The sequence below is a fragment of the Musa acuminata genome, chromosome BXJ1-11, assembly GCF_036884655.1.
Source record: "Musa acuminata AAA Group cultivar baxijiao chromosome BXJ1-11, Cavendish_Baxijiao_AAA, whole genome shotgun sequence".
In the NCBI taxonomy this organism is placed as follows: Eukaryota; Viridiplantae; Streptophyta; class Magnoliopsida; order Zingiberales; family Musaceae; genus Musa; species Musa acuminata.
Window position 1 is genome coordinate 24893551 of NC_088337.1, and position 25277 is coordinate 24918827.

The following is a 25277-nucleotide window of genomic DNA, read 5'->3' on the forward strand; positions in this document are numbered from 1 at the left end:
GTGGTTATAGAAAAATGTGAGTCTCGGAATTTAATGCTGAGTATGTTATCATACCCGCTGTCGACATAGATGAAGAGTAACCCTCACCTCTCGTCGTCACTCTTCTTATCCATAACAGTTATTCGTTTTACGTATTATCGTCCACCACCATCAATTAAAATATTAAAATTATTTTTTTATCCTTTATATTCATATTTTCGTTGGTAATAATATTATGTTAGTGTAAATAAACTTAAATATTTCACTTTTGTAATTATAGAGATGCCAATATAATATTTTTAAATTATAAGGATGGAGATACTAAAGATAGTTAACTACAAGGGATAATTTATAATTAATCCTAAAAATAAATTAATCCTAAAAAATTCATAAGTAAGATTTATTTTTTTTTAAAAGTGCACGTATATACATATATAAAATATAAAATATGATTTTAATCATTATCCAATATAAATCTAACGTTAACGTATATATTCTTATAAAATAAAAAATATATTTGTGTACCGTATGCGAACTACTATTTCGTTCCACAACAAACAAGTGCTTTGGACTTGGATTGCTCGTAATCGCTCAGTTATTGGATTTCGGGTCGTTCGGACCCGACCCGAATCGGACCCGTTATTTCCAGTCGCCAGACGCTTGCGACGGAGTTCGATCGACCTCCCACCACAAGCTCTCCCGATCTCCAAGAGCCGGGAAACCCTAGCAATGGCGATCGCCGCCCTGCGTCGGATCCCTGTCCACCTCGCTCGATCCGATCCCTTCATCTATCTCCGGCCCCTTGCGCGCCCCTGCTCCTCTTCATCTTCCGCTGCCATCGCTCCCTCCTCCTCCGGTTCCAAGAAGGTCGCCGACCGGATCGTCAAACTGCACGCCGTCGATCCCGAAGGAAGCAAGCGTGAAGTGGTCGGACTCTCCGGTCAGACGCTTCTCCGCGCTCTGATCAACGCCGGCCTCATCGACCCCGCGTCCCACCGCTTGGAGGAGATCGACGCCTGCTCCGCGGAGTGCGAGGTCCACATCGCGCAGCAGTGGCTCGACAAGCTTCCGTCGGCGTCCTACGACGAGCGTTACGTTCTCACCAGGGCCTCCAGGGACCGCATCCTCAACAAGCACGCCAGGCTCGGGTGCCAGGTCGTTCTCCAGCCCGAGCTGCAAGGTATGGTTGTTGCCGTCCCGGAGCCCAAGCCTTGGGACACCCCCTAGGTTGACAAGGCTCGTCTCTGTCGTCCCTTTCTCCACAAGGTTCGCTTGTGGTAGGAAAGCTTGGATTTTTATTGTTTTAATTCGAAAATAATGGTGATGACACTTGTTTTCCTATCATTTCAATGATCCTGTTATTCGATGAATGACTTCCTTTGTTGAAATTAGAATTCTACTTGTTCGCTTATATTTATTTGTGGTGAATAATTTTGATTGTAATGACCTAGGCGAATAATGCAAAATGTTTGATGAATTCCTCTCATTTGCTTATTTATAAAAATGTCTGATGAATCGATTGAAAAACTTTAAAATTGCTTCAATTTTAGAAGGATTATGATAATGGGCTATGTCATGATATTTTAAGGAAGAGTGATAGAAGGAAGTATAGAATGTGAGGAGAATGTTTTCTATAATTAGTTTGAATGTATACCTAAAAGTTCAACAATATAAACTATTTTATTTGTTGTGACTTTTAATGAAAAAAGATAAAGAGAAGAAACAAGATGTTTCATATTTATTTTAGCATGGAAAAAACCTATGATAGAGTTCCAATAAATTGATTATAGAGACTTCAGAAATGAAAGGGGTATCCAAATGATTATACCGATGCAATAAAGATAATGTGTGATAGAATTATAGTTACTACTGTTGGGAAAACAACATATGATAAGAGTTTCCATAAATTGATTGTACAAACTTAAGAAATGAAAGGGTATCCTAATGATTGTATTGATGCAATAAAGATAATGTGTGATAGAATAGTCACTACTGTTGTGATTATGGGAAGTGTGTAGCAAGTTTTTTTACAATCACAGGTTTGCACTACTGATCACAATCGATCTTTTCATATTAGTAAAGATCTTACCAATCATATTGTTAGACATCCATTGTGTACTAGTGTAGGCCTCCATTTTGTATTCTTTTGATGTTGTCGTTTTGCTTGATGAGGCATGGATTTAAATTTGACATATATAGAGAGGGCATTAGAGTCTACTATAGGTTTAAAACTAATTAAAACTAAGACACAATATATGAAATGTTGTAATACTAAGAGAAGAATTGAAATTGATGGATAAAAATTTTTGTTGATAAAACTTTTAGGTGTCTTGAGTTCCCTCTTGAATGTATTATTCAATATGCAGAAGAGACTGATGAAGACAATGTTCTAAAAATATAAATGGTATCAAGGATCACCGTTTCGAGTAAGGGATCTGTTTTAGTGATTTGATCGGATTGGTATACTAGTTAATACCAGTGTTCCATGTGTTGATACACCGGTAAGTATCAACGTTTCAAAGAGGAAGAAAAAGGAGAAGAGGAAGCATGGGTGGAGGAAGAGGAGGAAGAAGAGAAAGCGGTGGAGAAGAAGAAGAAGCGGCAGAGAAGAGATGGGAGTCTACCTTGGAAGAAGGAATGCAGCAACAACGGCGTTGGCAATGGCATCATGAACCAGCAACGACGACAACGGCGGTGGTAGCAATGTTGGATGAGACACGAGGGCTCGCAAATACTTTCTATTTTAGTTTTTTCCTTTTTTTAATGCTGAGTTGGATTGGCTCCACTGCTATTTTAAGGTTTATTTTTATTTTTTTTTTTTTTTGAGTTGGACCAGGCTACCCGAAACAGGGGTGGTCCATGTCCGGACCAGTATATATTGTCTGTTTTGTACTGTTTCAGGTGGTATGACAATCCTTGAATGGGATGTTTAAAAAGTAAAAGGGAGTGAAGAGTTTTGTGTGATCATACTGTGCCCCTTATATGTATAAGATAATTGTAAAGCCAGTTGTGCTTTATGGATTGAAATGTTGAAGCCTGAGAAACAACTCATACAGAGTTGGGTAACCAAAAATGATGATGTTAGGTGGATGTGCAGAGCTACTAGAGTAGATAAAATAAGAAATATTTAATAGTTAGATGATATAAAATGAGGAACAAGATCAAAAGAGACCTGCGAATCTATGATTAAATAAGGTTGTGCTGGAAGAGAGAGGAAAAACTACTCCAACTTTACCTGAAACTGTACTAGAAACAATATAAAGAGGTATGAGCACACTTGACTTCACTAGGTATACCACTATACACAGCTCAGTGGCCCTAAAGGATTTGTGCAGCCTACCCCAAATAGTTTAGATTATATTGCGTTGCATGATTGTCTAGTAGATTCTTGATTTTTGCTTCACGTGGCAACTAGGTTGAGAGATTTCTTTTTCCTCCTGACCATGTCTCAGTAACAAAAAAAAAATTGCACAGAAGACTACCTCTAATTTCTTTTGCATTCTTTTAATAGTTGTTACATGTTCGAGATTTTACATCCGTTCTCAGGAAATCTTATCTACTTAAACATGCTTCATTCAGAGTCATAAATCTTCGACATTGTTTACCTGACAGGTTTGTGGAGTCCCCAGCTACTACATTAAATGGTTCTTCTGCATCAACTTTGTATTCTCGATCAAACGTTGTTTACTCTGCCAATTATTTTTCATTCCGATTTGGCTCTATGGTTGGCATATTTTTCTCTTAGTCCTTGGATTAAGCCTTTCAATTTTGGACTTTGCAGCGGCAGTAGGTAGTTCTATTTTTATCAGTGAATATATGTAGATTTGTGTTTTCCTGCTGACTTACTCTAGGCTTCAGAACAGCATTTGAAGGTACCTTGGAGGATGCTGTAGTTCTTTAGCTCATAGGTGTTTGGTGGCATGAAAAATGATTTCTTGATCTCTGTTCCTGAAGTTTCTTTCCATATATGTGTTTTCTCTCTCTTTTTTCTTTAGCTTTTTTTGTTAATAACTGTCAGATATTTTCAGTAAATCTATTTTAATCTTGAAATCCGTGATTTTAGCTTTGTTAACTTTAGTTAGTCATGTTACAATAGATGCTTCAAGAAAAAAGAGTAATCTTTCTGTCTTCTGATATAAATTATCATTGGATGTAAGAGTCTGTAAGGTTGTTAAATTAGATGCCAATAGTTATTACCGTCAGAAAGCCCAAGCCCAAGATATGTTTTTGATCGCGGCTTTGAGACGGTAGACCTGTGGTTGAACTATATCAATCTCTATTGACTTTAATGTTTGTTACTTACGTTATTAGGTGAAGGTAGACCTGTGGTTGAACTATATCAATCTCTATTGACTTTAATGTTTGTTACTTACCTTAGGTGAAGAGTTAAAATCCTCGTGATAATTCTACATCAACAAGCGCCTTTGCTTTTTCGGTATACTAATATCAAGGTAATTATAATTTTGTCACATTTTATGTTTCGTGAGGTGTATCTAATTATTAGTTGGCCCGTCGGTAATGACGGAATCAGTTTGCTTTTACCGTTTTATTGAATGCTAAACTGTTCATGATTAATTCAATATTTCCTGTTGTCGTCTATGCTCGAAAGACTTTTTTTTGGCATCGTCAGTTCTCACGTTATTACATGCCATGCTACGCCTTATGATGACTAAGCTGTATGTGGACTTTTTGTAACTCGTACATAACAAGGGAGATCGATCTATGGTTTGTACCTTTGTACTTAACACGAACATAACATTTCTAACATCTTACAATTCACATAAAAAACAAAACCACATTTGAAGTATAAAGGAGGCGTGAGAGATAATAACACAACTCTTTATAGGTAGGCAAACCTTCAACTAGTTGACCAAATTAATGCAAGCTTGAAAAGAAGTTGAAAGAGCATAAATTGTAATCAATTCTTGCTCAGGTTAACAAACTGGAATGACATCATCGTAACAAAGTATTCCACTAAACCTTGTCTTGTACCTGACCAAAGTCTCACAAATGTGGGTGCAAAGCTGATTACCATGATCCCTCAGCTCCCTTGCTTGGGTTTTGGAAGGCAGAGAAACCCCAATAGGTCTTCAGGGCATATGGCTGAGAGATGGTCACCCCTTCATCGGTTATCTTCGCAATCTGCAATCACAGTTAAGATATGAACAAAGATGCTACATAAGACATGTAAAGTATATCCGATGCTGGAAATTGTCAAAATTATTGGTGAGGATTAATGAACAAATCATATATGCCACATAGCACAGACATGTAAAGTAAAATTTCAGACTTGTAAGATTTATATGCAACTAGTCCTTTTAACAAACTGTTTGAAGTTATATTAGAGTTAAAAAACAATAAGACATGCTCGATGCTAACGGAAACACCAAACAGACAGGTCATCCTTATAAAGTAGGCACTCAATTGCAGCAAATGTGAATTTCCAATATTGAAAAATAAAAAATAATAGGAGAGCATTAGGATATAGAAAAAACATGCAGTGTTAACTGGAGTTGCATCAACCTCCATCAGTCATCTCGGACGGTGTAAGACACCTTGACACTCTTTTCAGCTCAAATATCATCCAAGATGGTATGAGTGCAATCTTTGTATCTATAGGACTCATAAATATCTATAAAATTATCTTCTAAAGTTTCACAATTTTAAATATGGCAATTTAGTTTTCTCCTACGTGTCCCGTTCTCTATTTTGTCATCATGAGAAATCAAAGTATTAGTTATGCATCTGAATCCAATTCATATCTTCTTATCCATTAAACGCAGGCTACAATAAGAAACACAATCTATTACATTCTATTAAAGCATGTTTTCCACAGTCAACCAACGTCAGATAATAACTGATATGCATGCATATGGGATCATGCAACATGCACTGAAAGCCATGGTAGATTGTGACCGACCATTTGAATAAGGATTGTGGCACTTATATGTGAAATTATCAATTTCAACTGGAACTGCATTGCATCAAATATGAATCTTTGGTTCCGTGCACACAGGATATGTGTTAACAAGGAAAGTATTTTGTTGCACATAAGGACATCAAATAGGACTTGCAAATAGTAACTAGGGCAAGGCTTGATGCTGCATGAACCAAGGTCTAACTGCACAAAGGCTGGACCGACAAAAGTAAGTGACAATGATGTCTAAGCAAGCATCATGAGATAATTCTGGAAGGTCACTACCACTATTTACTTAGATGAAAAGATCTAGTTGAATCGAACCCTAATCCATTCATGTTTGCTCTCCCCCTCTCTTTGGAAAATGTCTCTTTCTAAATGAATGTGTTCATCTCGATTCATTCCCTACTGTCACTTAGACACACTGGATCAAGTTCATCGGATCTACAACGTATCTCTATCTACACCATTTAACACCCTCTAATCATACTTCCATTTGTCAGTTTCAGTCTCCACCACCACAACTATCTTTCTCTAGTCTTCCTCTTCCCATACTCTACCGTGTGAGCTTAATGAAACCTGTTTGTTCTCTCTCTCTCACACACACACACACACACACAAGCATACAATTAATATAATGAAGTTCCAACTGAAATACTAATGACAACAGACAAAATCATGGGCAGGGGAAAATCATACCTGAAACTTATTAATTGCTGATCTATCACGATATAAGAGCACAAGCAAGCACTTCTCCAGCAACTTAACAGCCTCTTCAAAGCTCAAATCCTCACGCCATTCAGCACGAAGTATTGGCCTTGCAAGATGATTTCCAAATCCAGTAGCAACATGATTGTCCTCAAAATGTGTGCCAATCATGCCAACCTAAATTTTATCAAGCATTTCACACTTAAGATAAGAGTCAGGACTAAAGACATTCACTATAGAAACAGGGACATACCATGCCAAGATACTTCTGGCCATTCTTCACTCCACCAAGAACAAGTGAATTCCAAAGAGGATTGAACTTATTACGCCTGTTATACATCACCCGAGTGAGGTAGTTGTGAACCTCCTTTGGACCAAGCGAATTCCCATCATCCCACATGTTATCATACAGGCTGAAGAAAAATAACATATGCCACTTAATTCAACGAAAATATCAATAGAAACAAGCATTTGATGTTAGTTTAACATAAAGATCAATAATACATTTTCAGAAACTTCTTGACCAATAAAAAATAGAAGATGGATGACTATTCTACACTTATGGCATGTCTTTTTCAGTTTGAGATCAAGTTCTTACATGAGCTCATCAAGATAACGCAAAATCTCCTGGAAATCACTGATTTCTCCACTTGCTCCAAGAAGAGAATGTTTACCAATGTGTTTTATACGCTCTACACTCTTGTATCGTAAAGTGGATCCATAGGAACCTGCAGGACATAAACAGTCATAAGCTTATGAATGCAAGTAGTTCAAACTTCAGAGCAAATATAAAAGCAGTGAAAATTGATGGTATTATCTACAACATCACATCATATTCTGTTTCTTTTTTTGTAAGGGGTAAATGGTGCTCTAAACTAAGAGTGTTTCAATTCTTCTAACAAAAGGAAGCCAAAACTTGTTTTTTTCTTTTTAACATATGCTATTATTGCATTTATTCCCAAATATCTATTATTTGTATTTGATGATGAAAATTTTTGAGTGCTGCCTCAACAGATTATCTATAAGTTGATTTTCCCAAGAGGTTCAATATTTGAGCAGCTTTTGCAATTTTCCACAGTTTTTGATAGCTTATTGTTTACTTTTTGGACAAACAAATTTTCTCCTCTCGCCCACAGTGCATCAAATGTTGCATGAGATTGGCCCATTTGAAGTTGCCATCATATGACCTATTTATATTAGCAACACAGTGAACTTGTCAACAAATACGATATTACCACATCCAGCATGATAATTGTTTGGTTTCATTATGTGCTCCTTACCACTTTCTCTATTTAATTTGGCCTAGCCTATTTCAAAAGATCTACTTGCTTTCTTAATGTCAATATTAGTAGTACCAGAGCAATTCATATCCAATTGGCATTAGATAAGGTCATTTCTTGCATGACCCTTGATTAGTTAATAATTAAACTAGAAGACATCAATAACAAACTAGATTCCAAGGTTCTTAATTCTGGGCATACCACCAGGTACAGTCCGATGTTCGTGGGTCCAACATGGGACTGTCATATGGACCGGGCGATATCATGCAGTTCATTAAGGGTTGGGTGCATACAACCTTGAAGCTATTGCTATCAATCACATACTCCTTAGCTTCATCCTTCTCCTTCTACTCCTCCTCCCTTCTTCTTTCCTTCTTTCTCTCTGGTCAAGTAAGTATCAACCTGCACATAGTGTTGATACTTCAAATGCATAACAATACTATCCTGGTCTAGCCATTGATCATGGACCAAAATTTTGAACCTTGTTTGATCCAATGTGTATTTATTTCTTTTTGCATTCTGTTTGTTCTTCTCACTGTTATCTAGCCATTGTGTGGATGTCTCCTTTTCATATGAGATTAACTGTGGTTGTTATTGGTAGTCTAAACCAAGGATTTTAATTTCGAATGATACTGCCCATACCAGGCATACGTACCAATCCGCCAGGAGACCGCTACGCGGACCACTCGCTACCGAGTGGTATCAACCTGGCTACAGCGAGGGAAGAAGAAGCATTGAGGGAGAAGAGGGAGAAGACGTTCAAAGAATCGGGAGAAGATCGATGCTTCTCGATCAAGCGTCGCCCTCCCTCGACGATCCCGATTCAAGAGGTAACGGAGAGGCAACGGCTCAACTTCTTCTTCGCCGCGTTCTTCGTCGAAGGCCGAAGATGCCTATGACCTTCGTCGTGTTCTTCGCCAAGGGCCAGAGACATCTGCGACCTTCGATGTCTTCGCCGAACTGTCACGAACGGTCGTCGCGCACCCGCAACAACTCCGTTCAACGAACCGTTCGTCGCTCACACCCGCATGTACAGCTGCTTGACAGCATGTTTTCTTATGGTTTTGGGTCATTTTGCTTGTAAATATGTAAGTTCGAACAAGCTGCAGCGTTGCAAAGCGACCGTTCACCGAACCGAGCAAAACAGCCCCAAAACAGCCCAAAACGGCTCCGTTTTCGCGTGCCGCGGGAGGTGAGCGGAGTGCTGCCTCCGCTCACCAAAATGTCAGCCAGCTCAGACCCCAGGAACCCCCCGGGTGGCACATGGCTGGATGGGGCTTCGGTTATATACCGGGCGTAGACACTCTTTCGCAAGTTCGCACGTGACCTTTACGGGAACTTGGTGTTGCGTCCGGGACCAGGTGAGCGGCTGTTTGTGGGCTTGCAGCTGTTCGTTCATCCTTGAAAGCCTTGTTTTTCCCCCTCTCCCTCTTTTCTCTTGTGCACACAAGGTGTTCGACGAATTGCTTGTAAAGCTTTCCTTTTCGCGAGACTTCGGGACTTGTCCGTTGCTCGTTCTTTCGATCTAACTCTCTTTCTCTTTTACAGGTCCTTCGGGACCTGCGAGAGGTTACAAAGTGGGCTGATCCTTGCGGAGCAAGATCGCAAGGGCGAAGCGCGACTTAGGCAACGCAAGCTAAGTTCGCGTCTTTGCCGCAAGAGTGACTCGCGACTTAGGCAACGCAAGCTAAGTTCGCGTCTTTGGCCGCAAGGGTGCCGCACGCCTTAGGCAATTCCAGCTAAGGTCGTGACAGAACGCCGCAAATGAGGAGAAGACCGCATCTTCTAATATAACGCAACGAGGACAATAAAAAGGAGGCAACATACGCCTCCTTTTCTATTTTTTATAATTTTCATATTTTTATACGTTGATTTTTTTTATTTTTATATACCGAACGATACACCCTAGCGCACTGCTCGATACACACGTACCATACCATATCGAGCAAAGCTCAAAACTCCGATACGGTATGAAATTACGAACCTTGGTTTAAACAACAATAATATCAGGCTTTCAACATACTCAGCTAAGATATTGATATAACTAAAGCTTCAACTTCACCAGGACATGTCCAACAAACTAGAAAGACTAAATTTCAAACATTACATTTGTGGTATTCGTGTTTTACAATTTTGACCCTTGTATTATAAAACTTTTCACCACATCCTAATAGTTTGCACTGTTTAGCATAGAGAAATCACTGTTAGCTCTTCTACAGTTTTTCTTGTTATTCCCATTGCCATCTTAAATTCTCAACCTGGTCCTGTAAGCTTGGTCCAAGGAGGAAGTGTTAAAAAATAGACTTAGTCATCAAATCCTAGCCTAGAATTTTTAAACAAGGTTGACCACAGAGGAAATAAACTGGGGAAGGGAAGGAGAGGAGGGAGGGGTCTGGGAGGAATGTCATGAAAAGATAATCCAAACAGTGATAAGAATAGAGGGAAAACTAGGCATTACCTCCCATGTCAGCAGCCAAAATAACACCATCTTTATATTTCATGCCTATCACTGATGTACCAGTCACATACGGATACCTGTCAAAAGGTTTCACATGTTCAAGATTGTATCATAACATGGTTGCATCGAGTAAAGAAGATTATATGAAACAAGTAAAAAAATTGGCAGAAATGATCACAAAATATTAGGTCAAACATGAATCTAAAATGCATATTGCGCAAGTGCATAGCATATCAAAACAGAAATGCATGTAGTGACATAAATTGAGCAGCATTTCATGCTAAGAATTTCCAACTCATACAAGCATCTGCTATAGGAGCGGATGTCTCAGCATAAAATACTGCATGTTTAGGTTACCTAGTTTTGCTGGCTGAATTTGCAATATAATACATCCAATAAAAAGAGAAATAATTATGATAAAAGTTTCGAGTTCATCATATCTAACTCATCTATGAAGCATGGCTCAGATGCAGATCTAACTATCACACTTAGTAAAGGAGCAAAAAGGATGCGTTGTTAAGTGCCATAAGAATCTGAAATCTAGAAGATAATTTCAATAATAATCTGTGTCAATATACCGAAAACTAATTAGAAACAATTATGAAAGGGTTTAATGAGTGTCAGACTCAGATACATATCCAACAAGTGGTCACAATTCACTTGAGAGTGCAGAGAAATTTGTTGATTGATGTGTTCAAGGCTTCAACCTACAAATCCTTCTTATACTAGATGACATAGCCATTTAAAATGCAGCAAAAATTTTCCGAAAAAAATTACTCGACCCGAGTTATGTGGCAAGGTGTTAACAAATCCTAAGATGATAGAAGCAAACGCATCACGCTCGTTCCAAAGAAAATGACCGCATCAATCAATCCTGCTTCTTACGATATATCCACTAACTATTTTAACACGCCTAAAAGCCATCTTCTTCAGCTCGATAGCCACCACTAGTCACAGATGGGGGTGGGCGCGGCGCGGGATCGATCCACTGATAGAACATGGAAAGGAAAAGGCAGAGCAAGGACCACACGAGATGGGTAGACATAAATTTTTGTCAGCCGATCAGCTCCCACTGGGAACAACACCAACAGTACAAGATCTACCCTAAACACCACCACGCAGCAGCGTAAACTCATTCAAATCATTCGCCCAAAGAACTCAATCATGCGTATCCCACAAAAGAAAAAATAAAAAAAGGGAGCGATTGCAAGATCCATACAAGGTCCTTTCAGTTCCATTTTCCGAGATCGCCGAGTCCTTCACGGCCACCACCTGCAATCAAGAAACCAACTCGAATTCAACGAACTCGAAGAACCGAAGGGAATAAGGAAAACAAGCTGACCTCCATGCCGTTCGCGCGATGGATTGCAAGTCGTTCCAAAGGAAGGGGAGCAGAACAAGGTCGGTGTTTAGGGTTCGCCGATGCGGGCTGGCCAAGGGGGAACGGCGTAGTAATTAAAGGGAAGCAGCATCGGCTTGGAGATCAAGAAAGGTTGGTTGGGCCGGTTCTGGGCCGGGCCTAACTAGATTATATCGAATCTATTGGGCTCATCTTGGACTTGAGCCTACGTTCTCTAAATTATATTTATTCTATTTTATTATATTATAAAAATTAATGTATATATATATATATATATATATATATATATATATATTCAACTTTTGACCCATTGAGTCAAACGGATTGACCTCCGATCCTATTCCAAATAATTTTAAGCCAAATTATTTCATGATTTTAAGCTATGATTGGAATCAGAGTTACGATCTAAATGATCTGCATGTAGAGACTTGGTTATTTAGAGTAGTATTTTAAGCTTTGTACTGAGACTTCTCTCCGTGGTAAAGAAAGAAACCAAAGCTAATGTTATATTACATTTTGTAGAGTAGCATTGACGTGTGAAGATGTCGACTGCTCTCCATCCTTCGTCAGTGCTTGGAGGTGCAGCTGCTGGCCAACAGCACCCCGGCGGGCGGCGCACCCACGACGATGTTGCAGTGGCGCCGCGTCCGGAACGTGTAGTGCAACCAGCCGCCAATATCGGACCGCGTCCGGAACGAGGCCACCACCTTCATTGCATGCCTGTTCCCGATCTCCCCCGCACGCCAGGCCTCCGCCGCGTCGGCCGGCAGCGCCACACTGCTCGACACCATGCGCACGTAGCGCAGCACCGCCTCCCTCCTCCGCTCGCGGAACGGCCCCAGGCCCTGCGTCGCGATCAGGACGCTGCGGAAGTACAGGTCCAGCTGCACCTGGCCGAATCTCAAGTCCACCTTCTGGTTGGGGTTGGAGAAGTTGGCGAGGACGGAGAGGTCGGCGTTGAGGAGGCCGCCGCCGTCGAGGATGGCGCCGTTGAGGTTGGCGCTGGAGATCTCGAGTTGGGGGCCCTTGGGCCTGACGACGAGGTACACGATGAGGATGGCGAGGCCGGCGAGGATGATAGCGACCCACAGCAGCGTGCAGCATGCGCCTACGAGCCAAAAGGCTGGGTGCGTCGGTTGCGGCCGGGTGAGGAACTCGGAAGGCCGATGAACCCGAGGCACCCGCCGTTCCTGTTGGTGATGCGAGTGGTTTGCTTGGTTTCCGCCATGCATGGTGGGGGGGGGGGGTGGGTGAAGACTGAGCAGTAGTCGAGGAGGGAGGAAGGAGAAGAAGATTGCTGGTTTCATATAGGAGGTGGAAAGGGAAAGCAATTATGGTGGGGGGGAAGGAGGCAAGGAATCCAAATGGTGCACAAGCAATGCAATGCTGAATCATGCAAGTAATGAATACCATTCTGCTACCAAGAACTCTACTCGGTGGAGATGCCTAATCTATGGATATTGACGGAGGGCGCATCAGATACAGTTCGTCCATCCTGGAACCGATGCAGTTCTTAGCACCCATCGAGTTCACTTCAGTGCTCTGCATTTTCGTTTCGTTAATCTACACAGAACGATGAGATGAATGAGGAGGAGGAGTGCTGACCGTCGATGGATAATCATCGGTTCAAATTGGGAATCGAACCGATCTAATCAAAATCAAAACTGAAATTGACTAATGGTTCTACTATAATCGAACCGAGACTCTCCACCCCTCGAATTAGAATCGAAACTCATGGTTCCAATTCGGATCGAACGAAATAGTCACGTGATCGATTAGTGGTATGTTATTATGGAAAAATAATAATAATAATAATAAAATATATAAAGACACATTTTCATTTTTATTATTCTGTCACCAAATGAATCTGTCTACTGCTCACTAATTGCAACTAATAATCTCTCTGGTGTTTTCCGATTGTAATATGGCAAGCGCAAGTTCAGTGCCTCCGAGTTCAATAAAGAAGAATTTAGATTGTTCCACTATTTGTGCCAACCCAATAATATCAACATTTCAACATAGAGAAAGAAGAAGATATGGTAACAAAAACAATCGAGTATCCACTTCAATAATATAAGAAATTCTGATGGTCTATTTTAGGTCATTTACAACTATTGCTCTTAAAATTTTTAAATTTAAAGAAGAAGGACACTGAGAAAAAAGAAAAAAAAATTCCTACTCAAGAAGGTCTTGACAAAATATTTTATTTTGGGTAAATTTACAACTATTGCTCTTAAAATTAACAAAATACAGCTCACCATTCTTAAATGTTTTATTTTTCTATCGAAAAAGGAATTAGCAATATTTGTTTCCACTGGATAATTTTTTTTTTATTTTGCTGAAAAATTAAGTTATGTTAATTATTCTCAAAATGTTTTAAATCATGTTATAAAACATGTTCATAAGACCACTCTCACATGCACTACTGACAAATTTATTTTATTTCTATTTATAGTGATATTTAGAGTAATCATCTACATCACAATTATATATCATTGGGTTGACAAGGATTAGACTACTTAAGAAAGAGTAATTATCTTTAGAGTTTTTGATGAAAGACATACTATCGATAATATTTTTAAAATAATAAAAAAGCTAGTTTGAAGAAATATAGTATGATTTTTAATTTTTTTAATAAAACATATTAAAATACTACATATATTCTTGAGTTAGGAACAAGTTTATATTAGGATCATGTCAGCACTAAGAGAGGAGATGAATTCATGCTTTCGTAAAAACGATGGTTTGAAAATTTTCGTTCGATGAAAAATTGATATTGAAAAAGAGTTTAACTTGAAAGCGTATTCATGAGCATAGTAAGAGTAGTAAATCAGTTTGCAATATATGAATAAAAAGTAAAACAAAAATGTAAACTAAGTTTTATAGTGGTTCGGTCATCGTGATCTACGTCCACTCTCAATTCCTCCTCTGTTGAGGCCACCGACATCTACTAACGATATTCTTTTAACGGACGAAGATCAACTACTCTTTTACACCATTTTTCTCCTTTTCACAGGTTTAGGAGAGAATCTTTACAACCACTCACCGCTCTCTTAAACTTCACTTAACATAGAGTTAAAGAGGAGTTCTCACAATGTTACAATAGCATTTTCTTTCTTTTTTACTCTCTGTTCTTGTATTAACCAAGTAGGGATAGTGAGGTTTTTATAGGCCCTAAATGGATTCAAATTTCTAGCTAAAAATTTAAATCTCTAGGATTTCAAGATACTAGCGGTACCACCACTAGTACTGGGCAGTACCACCACCTATCAGTTCTGACATTAGGCAGTACCACCGCCCAATCTAGCGATACTACCGCATAACACACTAACACTGTGCGGTACCACCGCCTGACACAGTCTAGGAGACTGTGTTTGGATGGTACTATCACTTAGTATGGACAGTACTACCGCTAGACCCTACTACAAGACACTGAATGAGCCAAACAATAAGCCCAATTCAGCCCTGATTCAGGCTCAATTGACCTCTAATTGAGTTCGCATTATTTCATCCCAATATCAACTCAATTAGACCTAAACAAACTCTATCTAGACAAATTATTACAAAGCATGAATCATATGTTGTTCGGCATGTCATTGGTTCTTTCGACGCTTCTTCGATCCTTCAGTGCATTGTCTTATTCGACGTATTACCCAATCGACATGTTGACTCCCGCAACTTTCGATCTCCTTGGTATAATATCCGATCATTCGGCCCGATGCCTGAACTCATGGCACGAAGTCCTTCTACCGGTATGTCGATTGATCCTCTGGCCCAACATCCAATCTCTTGACATGTTCAACTCCGGCTTAACGTCCGATTCCTCCTACTTCAATCAATTTGCATCTCTTTGATCAAAGCTAATCTTGTGTCACTCAAAACGTAGAGTAGATCATAAACTTATTAATTGATTTTATCATCAAAATCCGAGATTCAACAATCTCCCCTTTTTTGATAATAATAATAACGAAGTTTAAACTAAACTTCACCTATCAATATGACATAATTTCAATCATAAATTATATATAATAGATCATATTATTACTTACGTCATAAGTTCAAGTATTGCATCCAAACCATCATACATAATAAACTTTTAATTTATCATGCATGATCATCATCATACTTTCTCCCCTTTTGTCATCAACAAAAATAAAAAGTGAAACTACCAATTTTTGAAACATATAAGTTCTGCTTCAATATAGAACATGCAAGCTTAGCAAGTTTTAGAGATATGTTAGATTTACTTCTCTTTTTAGATGTGTAAGATAGTAATTTTTGCCTCTCGTTGAAGTGTGCAAGCTAGCAATTCTTGCTTTCTTTTGTAATATGCAAGTTTGCAAGTTTTGCTTCTTGAGATGGGCAAGATAATACTTTTGCTTAAGATTGTAAGATAGCAATTTTTTTCCTTTTGTAATGTATAAGTTTGCAAGTTTTGCATCTTGAGCTAGCAATTCTTTTTACTATTGTCAAAAAGAGGAATATAATAGTATATTTTTTTTTTAATTTTTTAATCATAACAAATATTAATAATAACGATAAGTTTATATAAATATTTCAATCATAAAAAATGAAAGATCAAGTCATGAATACTAAAAGATCATGATTCATTTTTGACAAATCTCCTCTTTAGTAAATAACAAAAAGAAATATTAAAAGATTAAATAGTCAATGATTTTCAAAAGCAATCTTATGCTATAAATTTTGAGAAATCAAGAGAAAATTTCAAATAAACATTCTCTTTACTAAAATGAAGGAATCATAGTGAACGATATTAATTTATTTAAAAATCTTAAGTTATAGTTATCACGATTATGGTTTGTTTGCATAATTCTCCTCTTTAGTAAAAGAAGGAATCATAAATTCTCCGAGAAGAAATCAAAAGAGAATTTATGATTCATTGGATAATTCTCCTCTTTAGTAAATGTCAAAAAGAAATATAGAAAAACAAAAAAGAGATCTTGATTCATATAAGATATCTCAAGTTAAGAAAACAAGAGAAATCAAAAGAGAAACCATAATTCATTTAGATAATTCTCCTCTTTAGTAAATAATAAAAAGAAATATAGAAAAATAAAAAAAGAGATCTTGATTCACATAAGATATCTCAAGTTAAGAAATCAAGAGAAGGTTCATGATTCGATTGAAAAAATTTTATTTATATTCAAATCATCAAATCATCAAAATTATTTTCATAGTCCAAGAGATTCATAAAATAATATAAATTGATTCATCAATCTCTTTTCGAAAACTTAATAAGATAGGGATTGAGAAATTTTTAAGAAAAATATATTCATTTTTTTATTTTAATTTCAGCGATTGATTTCATACAAGCATATCCTTGTTTTCTATGCCAAATCAATGCATCATTGATTAAAACAGAAAATCATAAAAAAAATCATCAAGATCAATAAACCATAAATTATAAAAATCATCATGATCAAAAGTATAACACATAATTTCAAAACATAAGATTTCAAATCATCATTACTTTAAATCCTTGTGCATATTATAAAATCATTAGATACCAAACCTTTTACCATTTTCATTACATCATTACATCATTAAAACATCAAGCATAATTTCATTGAACATAAAAAATCATTAATTAAAATCATTTTGCTACTAATAGTTCTAATTATAATGATCTTTCTTTTATTGTTTTGGCTAACGAGTTTTGTGAAGTGTTTTGGATCTCCGGTCATAAGCCTTGGGCATCCATTATCAAAATTTTATTTTTACTCCTAGCTTTCGATTGTAGAGATGTCTACAAGAAATGTAGGTTTCCTTTAGGTACCCATTTGAATTTGGGTCTCTCATGGTTAAATCTATCTATCTTGATTTTTGGCATATGGTCATTTATGGAATCCATACTAATTTATGCAAGTCATACTTCCTGAATAGATATTTATATGCAAAGTGTCCACACCGAAAACATAAATTACATTTGTTTTCAAGGGAAACATATAATGTGGGTCTTTTAACAAATAAAGTCGGTTTTTATTGAGTATTGTTACTTACAAAATTGATTCCTATTTTTCTATGTACTTGATCCTTATCGGTAAGAATCATTTTTAATTATTTGCTACCAATTTTAATTTTTTCTAACATTTGTTTTAGTAATACATTTTCATTCTTAACTAAGTCTAACTCTTCACATTTAGTGCAAGGAGCTAACATACTATCATCATGCTCATTTCTTAATTTATCAAATTCACTAACAAGAGAAGCATGCTTCTTTTTTAACAACTTATATTTTTTACCAATTAGCTTATATTCATCAAATAAATCATGAAAAACATTTAGTATCTCATCGTAAGGTAAAGACACTTCAGTTGAGTTGTTTACCTCATGTTTGTAATTTGTATGACATAGATAAGCCACGAGTCAGCTAAAAGAACTTCACTGGCCATTCAATTTATTGGTATCTTCTGATATGTAGATGGTATAGGCTTCTTAATATTCTTGCTTGAATCTGGAAAGCTACATACCATATTCTTTTTATTCTGCTATAATTTTTTCTATCAGACATTGACCTATAATTTAGAATTAGTCTTTTTCATTAACTTTTTAAATTTATTTGTCAAAAGTTCTATGTCATCATCACTTGAGCTTTCGCTCGAGTGGTCTTCTATTATTCGAAGTATCAAATCCTTCCTGTTCTTTAGAAGGTTGTTCTCATGTATATGTCTTACAAGTCATTTCATAGGTCATCAAAGACCCGATAAGTTCTTCGAGCAAAAAATTATTTAGGTCCTTTGCCTCTTATATTGTAATTACTTTAAAATCTTAATTTTTAGAAAGATATCGTAAAACATTATTAACAAGTTCAAGATTCGAAAAATATTTATCAAGAGCTTTTAAACTATTAACAACATTCGTAAAACAAGTGTATATGTTAACAATAGTTTCGCTTGGCTTCATTCGAAACACCTCAAAATCATGCATCAAAAGATTTATTTTAGAATCTTTTACACTATTCGTGCCTTCATGAGTTACTTCTAGTGTGTGCCAAATCTTATGTGTAGTTTTACATAAAGAAATACTATTAAACTTATTTTTATTCAAAGAACAAAATAAAGTGTTCATAGCTCTGGCATTCAAAGAAAAAATTTTCTTCTTTAAACATTCCGTTCGTTCATTGGATTATAAGAATTTTAAAAATTAATTTCAATAATATTCCATAAATGAAAATATAAAGAAAGTAAGAAATCTCTTATTCGAGTTTTTCAATACGTGTAGTTCGTCCCATTAAACATAGAAGGATGAACGATAGAGTGACCCTCTTGAAAGCCAAGAAAAGCCATCTCTCTTGAGTGTTAAACCAAATAGAGAAAAATATGGCTCTGATACCAACTGTTAGGATCATGTCGGCACTAAGAGAGGAGGGGGGGGGGGGGGGGGGGGGGGGGGGGGGGATCGGGGGGCGTAAATTAATGCTTTCGTGAAAACAACGGTTTAAAAATTTTCATTCAATGAAAATCAATATTGAAAAAGAGTTTAACTTGAAAGTATATTCATAAGCATAGTGAGAGTCGTAAGTAAGTAAATCAATTTACAATATGAGAATAAAAAACATAACAGAAATGTAAACCGAGTTTTATAGTGGTTCGGTCGTCGTGACCTGCATCCACTCCCGATTCCTCCTTTGTTAAAGCCACCAGTATCCACTAACGTTCTTCTTACAATAGTGTTTTCTTTCCTTTTTGCTCTCAGTTCTTATATTAATTAAGTAGGGATGAGTGGGGTTTTTATAGGTCCTAAATAGATTCAAAATTGGAGCCAAAAATTTGAATCCTCGGGATTTTGGGGTATTAGCCGTACCACCGCCAGTATTGGTGGTACCACATCCTACTAGTTCTGACACTGGGCGGTACCACCGTCCAGTTTGCAGTACTACCGCCTAACACACTGACACTAGGCAATACCACTGCCTAGTCTGAGCAGTACCACCGCTAGACCCTACTACAGGACACTGAATGGACCGAACAATAGCCTAATTTAGGCTCGATTTAGACATTGTTTCACCCCAATACTGACTCAATTAGACCTAAATTAACTTAATCTAGACAAATTATTACAAAGCACGAATCATATGTTGTCCAACATGTCATTGGTTCTTCGGCGCTTTGTCCGATCCTTCGGTGCATCGTCCGTCCTCTTTGGCGCATTGCCCAATCGACATGTTGACTCCCGCAACTTTCAATCTCCTTGGCGTAATATCCGATCCTGCAACTCGATGACCGAACTCATGACACGAAGTCCATCTGCCGGTATGACGACCGATCCTCCGGCCCGATGTCCAAACTCTTGATATGTTCAACTCCGACCCATCATCTAATTCCTCCTGTTTTAATCAATTTGTCTCTCCTTGATCGAAGTTAGTCTTGTGTCACTCAAAACGTAGATTAGATCACAAACTCATCAATTGATTTCATCATCAAAATTCAAAATTTAATAATCTCTACTTTTTTTTATGATAACAATCAATTGATCATGGAGTTTAAACTAAAATCCTCCTATCAATATGACATAATTTCAATTATGAATTATATGCAATACATCATATTATTACTTACATTATAAGTTCAAATATTGCAACCAAACCATCATACATAATAAAATTTTATTTTACCCTACATGATTATTATCATACCTTCTCCCCCTTTATCATCAACAAAAAGGAGAAGTGCAACCAGCAATTTTTGAAACATTCAGGTTCTACTTCATTATAGAATATGCAAGCTTAGTAAGTTTTAGAGATATGCTAGCTTTGCTTCTCTTTTGATATGTGCAAGATAGTAATTTTTGAATCTTGCTGAAGTGTACAAGCTAGCAATTCTTTCTCCCCCTTTGTTATTGTAAAAATAGGAATACAATGATACAATTTTTTTCTTTTTACATCAATTTTCTAATCATAATAAATATTAATAACAATAATAAATTTGCATCAATATTTCAATCCTCAAAAATGAAAAATCAAATCATGAATACTAAAAGATGATGAGTCATTTTTGACAAATCTCCTCTTTAGTAAATAACAAAAAGAAATCTTAGGAGATTAAATAGTCAATGATCTTCAAAAGTAATCTTATGTTATAAATTTCAAAAAATCAAAAGAAAATTTTGAATAAACATTTTCTTTAATAAAACAAAGGAATCATAATGAATGATATTGATTTATATAAAAAATCAAGTTATAGTTATCAAGATCATGATTTGTTTGCATAATTCTTCTCTTCAGTAAAAGAAAGAATCTAAAAATATCTTGATTCATAAAAAAAATTCAAGTTATGATTCCAAGAAATCAAAAGAGAAACCATGATTCATTTGGATAATTCTTCTCTTTAGTAAATGACAAAAAGAAATATAGGAGAACAAAGAAGAGATCTTAATTCACATAAGATATCTCAAGTTAAGAAATCAAGAGAATGTTCATGATTCATTAGAAAAATCTCATTTAGATTTAAATCATTAAATCATCAAAATTATTTTCGTAGTCGAAGAGATTACAAATAGATTCATCAAGAAAAATGCATTCCATATTTTTATTTTTATTTTAGCGATTGATTTCATACAAGCATATCTTTGTTTTCTATGCCAAATCAATACATCATTGATTAAAACAAAAAATCATAAAAAAAATCATCAACATAAATAAACCATAAATCACAAAAATCATCATGATCAAAAGTGTAACACATAATTTCAAAACATAAGATTTCAAATTATCATTACTTCAAATCCTCATGCATATTATAAATCTTTAATTAAAATCATTTTGTTACTAATAGTTCTAATTATAATAATCTTTCATTTATTGTTTTGGCTAGTGAGCTTTGTGAAGTATTTTAGATCTCCGGTTATAAGTTTTGAGCATTCACTATCAAAATTTTATTTTTGCTTCTAGCTTTCGATTGTAGGGATGTCTACAAGAAATGTGAGCTTCTTTTAAGTACTCATTTGACTTTGGGTCCCTCATAGTTAGATTTATCTATCTTGATTTTTGGCATAGGGTCATTTATGGTTCTTTTATGAATCCATACTAATTTATGTAAGCCATACTTCTTGAATGAACATTTATATGCAAAGTGTCTACACTTATCACACAAATTACATTTGTTTTCAAGGGAAACATATAATGCGGGTCCTTTAACAAATAAAGTCAGTTTTTATTGAGTGTTGCTACTCACAAAATTGATTCCTACTTTTCTATATATATGACCCTTATTGGCAAGAATCATGTTTAATGATTCACTACTAATTTTAAATTTTTTTAACATTTTTTTTAGTAATATATTTTCATTCTTAACTAAGTTAACTCTTTACATTTAGTACAAGGAGCTAACTCTTTACATTTAATGATTCATCATGCTAATTTCTTAATTTATCAAATTCACTAATAAGAGAAACATGCTCCTTTTTTAGCAACTTATATTTTTTACCAACTAGCTTACATTCATCAAATAAATCATGGAAAGCATTTAGTAACTCATCGTAAGGTAAAGGCATTTTAGTTGATTACCTTAATGTCGAGCGTCGTTAAGGCGTAGTTTGCCACCTCACCTTTGTTGGTTTGCTCATCATCTTTGGATGTACTCGATTCGTTGTATGTCGGCTTAAATGCTTTCGTTTTCTTTAGCAGCTTCTTTAATTTATATCAAGTTGTTGTGTCATTTTTAAGTTCATTTTTAGAATTAGCCTTTTTCATGAATTTTTTAAGTTTATTTATCAAAAGTTCTATGTCATCGTCACTTGAGCTTTCGCTTGAGTGGTTTTCTATTGTTCGAAGTGTCACATCCTTCCTATTCTTTGGAAGATTATGCTAATGTTCATCAAGTTCATTATGTGTCTTGCACGTTATTTCATAGATCATCAAAGACCCAATAAGTTCTTCAAGCGGAAAGTTATTTAGGTTACTTGCCTCTTGTATTACAATTACATTCGAATCTGAATTTTTAGAAAAACGATTGTAAAACTTTATTAACAAGTTTAAGATTCAAAAAATATTTGTCAAGAGCTTTTAAATTATTGACGACATCCATAAAATGGGTGTATATGTCAATAATAGTTTCACTTGACTTCATTCAAAATACCTCAAAATCATGCATCAAAAGATTTATTTTAGACTTTTTTACTCTATTCGTGCTTTTATGAGTTACTTTTAGTGTATATCAAATCTCATATGTAGTTTCGTAAAAAGAAATACTATTAAACTTATTTTTATTCAAAGAACAAAAGAGAGCATTCATAGCTCTAACATTCAAAGAAAAATTTTCTTCTCCAAATCATTTCATTCATTTATTGGATTATAAGTCTTTTGAAAATCATTTTCGATGATATTCCATAAATTGAAATCTAAAAAAAGCAAGAAAACTCTCATTCAAGTTGTCTAATACGTGTAATCCGTCTCATTAAACATAGGAGGATGAATGATAGAGTAACCCTTTTAAAAGCTGGGAAAAGCCATCTCTCTTGGGTATTAAACCAAATTGAGAAAAACATGGCTCTGATACTAACTATTACCACTGAAAGGGGGAGTGAATTAGTGCTTTCGTGAAAACGACGGTTTGAAAATTTTTATTCGATGAAAAATGATATTGGAAAAGAGCTTAACTCGAAAGTGCATTCGTTAACGAAGTGAGAGTAGTAAGCAAGTAAATCAGTTTGTAATATGAGAATAAAAAGTAGAATAGAAATGTAAACCGAGTTTTATAGTGGTTCGGTCGTCATGACCTACATCCACTCTCGATTCCTCCTTGAAGCCACCAACATCTATTAATGATCTTCTTTCAACAAGTGAAGATCAACTACCATTTTACACCCATTTTTCTCTTTTTCACAGGTTTAGGAGATAACCTTTACAATCACTCATCTCTTTCTTAAACTTCACCCAACACTTTGAGCTTGAGATGAGTTCTCATAATATTACAATAGCGTTTTCTTTCTTTTTTGCTCTCATTTCTTGTATTAACCGAGTAGGGATGAGTGAGGTTTTTATAGGCCCCAAATAGATTCAAATTTGGAGCCAAAGATTTGAATCATCGGAATTTCAGGGTACTAGCGGTACCACCGCTAGTACCGGGCAATACCACCACCTATCAGTTCTGACACTGGGTGGTACCACCACCTGACACAGTCTTGAAGATTGTGTCTAGGTGATACCACCACCAGACCGACATTGAATGGGCCAAACAATATACCCAATTCAGCCCTAATTAAAGCTCAATTGGCCCCTAATTGAGATGTCATTATTTTACCCCAATACCGACTTAATTAGACCTAAACTAACTCGATCTAGACAAATTATTAGAAAGCATGAATCATATGTTATTCGACATGTCATTGGTTCTTCCGGCGCTTCGTCCGATCCTTTGGTATATTACTCAATCGGCATGTTAACTCTCGCAACTTTCAATCTCTTTGGTGCAATGTTCGATCATTCGACCTGATGCCTAAACTTATGGCACGAAGTCCTTCTACTGGTATGTTGATCGATCTTCCAACTCGATGTCCAATATCATGATATGTTCAACTCCGGCCCTATATTTAATTCCTCCTACTTCAATCAATTTGTCTCTCCTTGATCGCAGCTAGTCCTGCATCACTCATTAGATCATAAACTCATCAATTGATTTCATTATTAAAATCCAAGATTCAACCGTTTACCAACCAATTTTTTATGGTATATTTTTACATACTATATGTACATGCAATGTTTTAATCAATCAATTTCAATTTTGTGGATTAATCGAAAAGTAATGAGTTGATAAGATTTATATATTAAATGGTAGAATACCTAAAAGATTTGTAATGGATATTCCAACTTTATATAATTTAACATATGAATTTCTTCCAAATTATTATGTACTTTTGTTGTAAATAAAGTAAGGCAAGTCAATTTAGATTCTTATCATTAGAATATTTGTTAAAAATTATGTGTTTTAAAAGTTTTAACGATGCTACTTGTGTTTATTATCCTGCACCTCATTTATTTTTAATTAAATGTATTAATGCTATTGATCATTAGAAAAAATTGAAAATGCTAATAAGTTGAAGTCATTAGGGCAATGAAAATTGATTTAATTATTTTAATAATATTTCATCTATTTGTCTTATTGCTTTTGTTTTCAATGCTCGTCGTCCATTAGATGATTTGTATGATTATTTGGGTACTTATTATGATGTCTACATTTAGATACTGATATTAGTGAGAAAAATAAGAAAAATTAAAAAAAAGGGTCATTGAATTATATGACTATTATAATACCATTTATAATAAGCAAATTACCCCAACATAACTAGAGGAAAGAAATGTAGGAGATCATCATGCTCCAACTTCAAGTTTGATACTTATTTATCAGTTCTTTTCATTTTGGTAATAATATTACCGTTTTATATTTTTCAAATCTTCAATGTGGGCGTGTCATTCAATTACCTTTTTTTTTTATTTTATCAATCATTGTAAACTAAATTTTAGTAATTATAATGCCAATAGTTGCTATGAAGCAAATTTGGTACTAAGGGATGTATCTTGGATTAGACGAGTATAACTTTAGAGTCAATGAAGGTCCA

The 25277-nt window shown here is 35.8% G+C and overlaps 3 protein-coding genes across 7 annotated transcripts; 1 reads left to right on the forward strand and 2 right to left on the reverse strand.

Annotated features, from left to right (window-relative positions):
- The first annotated feature begins 639 nt into the window (after nucleotides 1-639).
- LOC135597343 (uncharacterized) lies at nucleotides 640-4395 on the forward strand. Of its 5 annotated transcripts, XM_065090149.1 has the most exons (3): nucleotides 641-1159; nucleotides 2346-2405; nucleotides 2459-2996. In XM_065090149.1, the coding sequence occupies exons 1-2, from the start codon at nucleotides 709-711 to the stop codon at nucleotides 2378-2380; spliced, it is 486 nt and encodes a 161-aa protein (XP_064946221.1). In that variant the 5' UTR covers nucleotides 641-708; the 3' UTR covers nucleotides 2381-2405; nucleotides 2459-2996. The 5 variants fall into 5 exon arrangements, with proteins under 5 accessions (XP_064946219.1, XP_064946221.1, XP_064946222.1 ...); XM_065090147.1 differs by having other exon boundaries at nucleotides 640-1159; nucleotides 2305-2996; XM_065090150.1 differs by lacking the exons at nucleotides 2346-2405; nucleotides 2459-2996 and adding an exon at nucleotides 3592-3635.
- A 409-nt stretch (nucleotides 4396-4804) lies between these two features.
- On the reverse strand, nucleotides 4805-11818 carry LOC135597342 (proteasome subunit beta type-4-like). Its single transcript, XM_065090145.1, has 7 exons — nucleotides 11685-11818; nucleotides 11562-11614; nucleotides 10343-10419; nucleotides 7203-7332; nucleotides 6858-7017; nucleotides 6596-6781; nucleotides 4805-5121 (listed from the first exon to the last, which is right to left on the reverse strand). Exons 1-7 carry the CDS (start codon nucleotides 11688-11690, stop codon nucleotides 5008-5010), a joined length of 726 nt encoding a protein of 241 aa, XP_064946217.1. The 5' UTR covers nucleotides 11691-11818; the 3' UTR covers nucleotides 4805-5007.
- A 450-nt stretch (nucleotides 11819-12268) lies between these two features.
- On the reverse strand, nucleotides 12269-12934 carry LOC135596462 (uncharacterized protein At1g08160-like). The gene has a single exon (XM_065088505.1). The coding sequence runs from the start codon at nucleotides 12932-12934 to the stop codon at nucleotides 12269-12271; it is 666 nt and encodes a 221-aa protein (XP_064944577.1).
- Between the last annotated feature and the right edge of the window lie 12343 nt (nucleotides 12935-25277).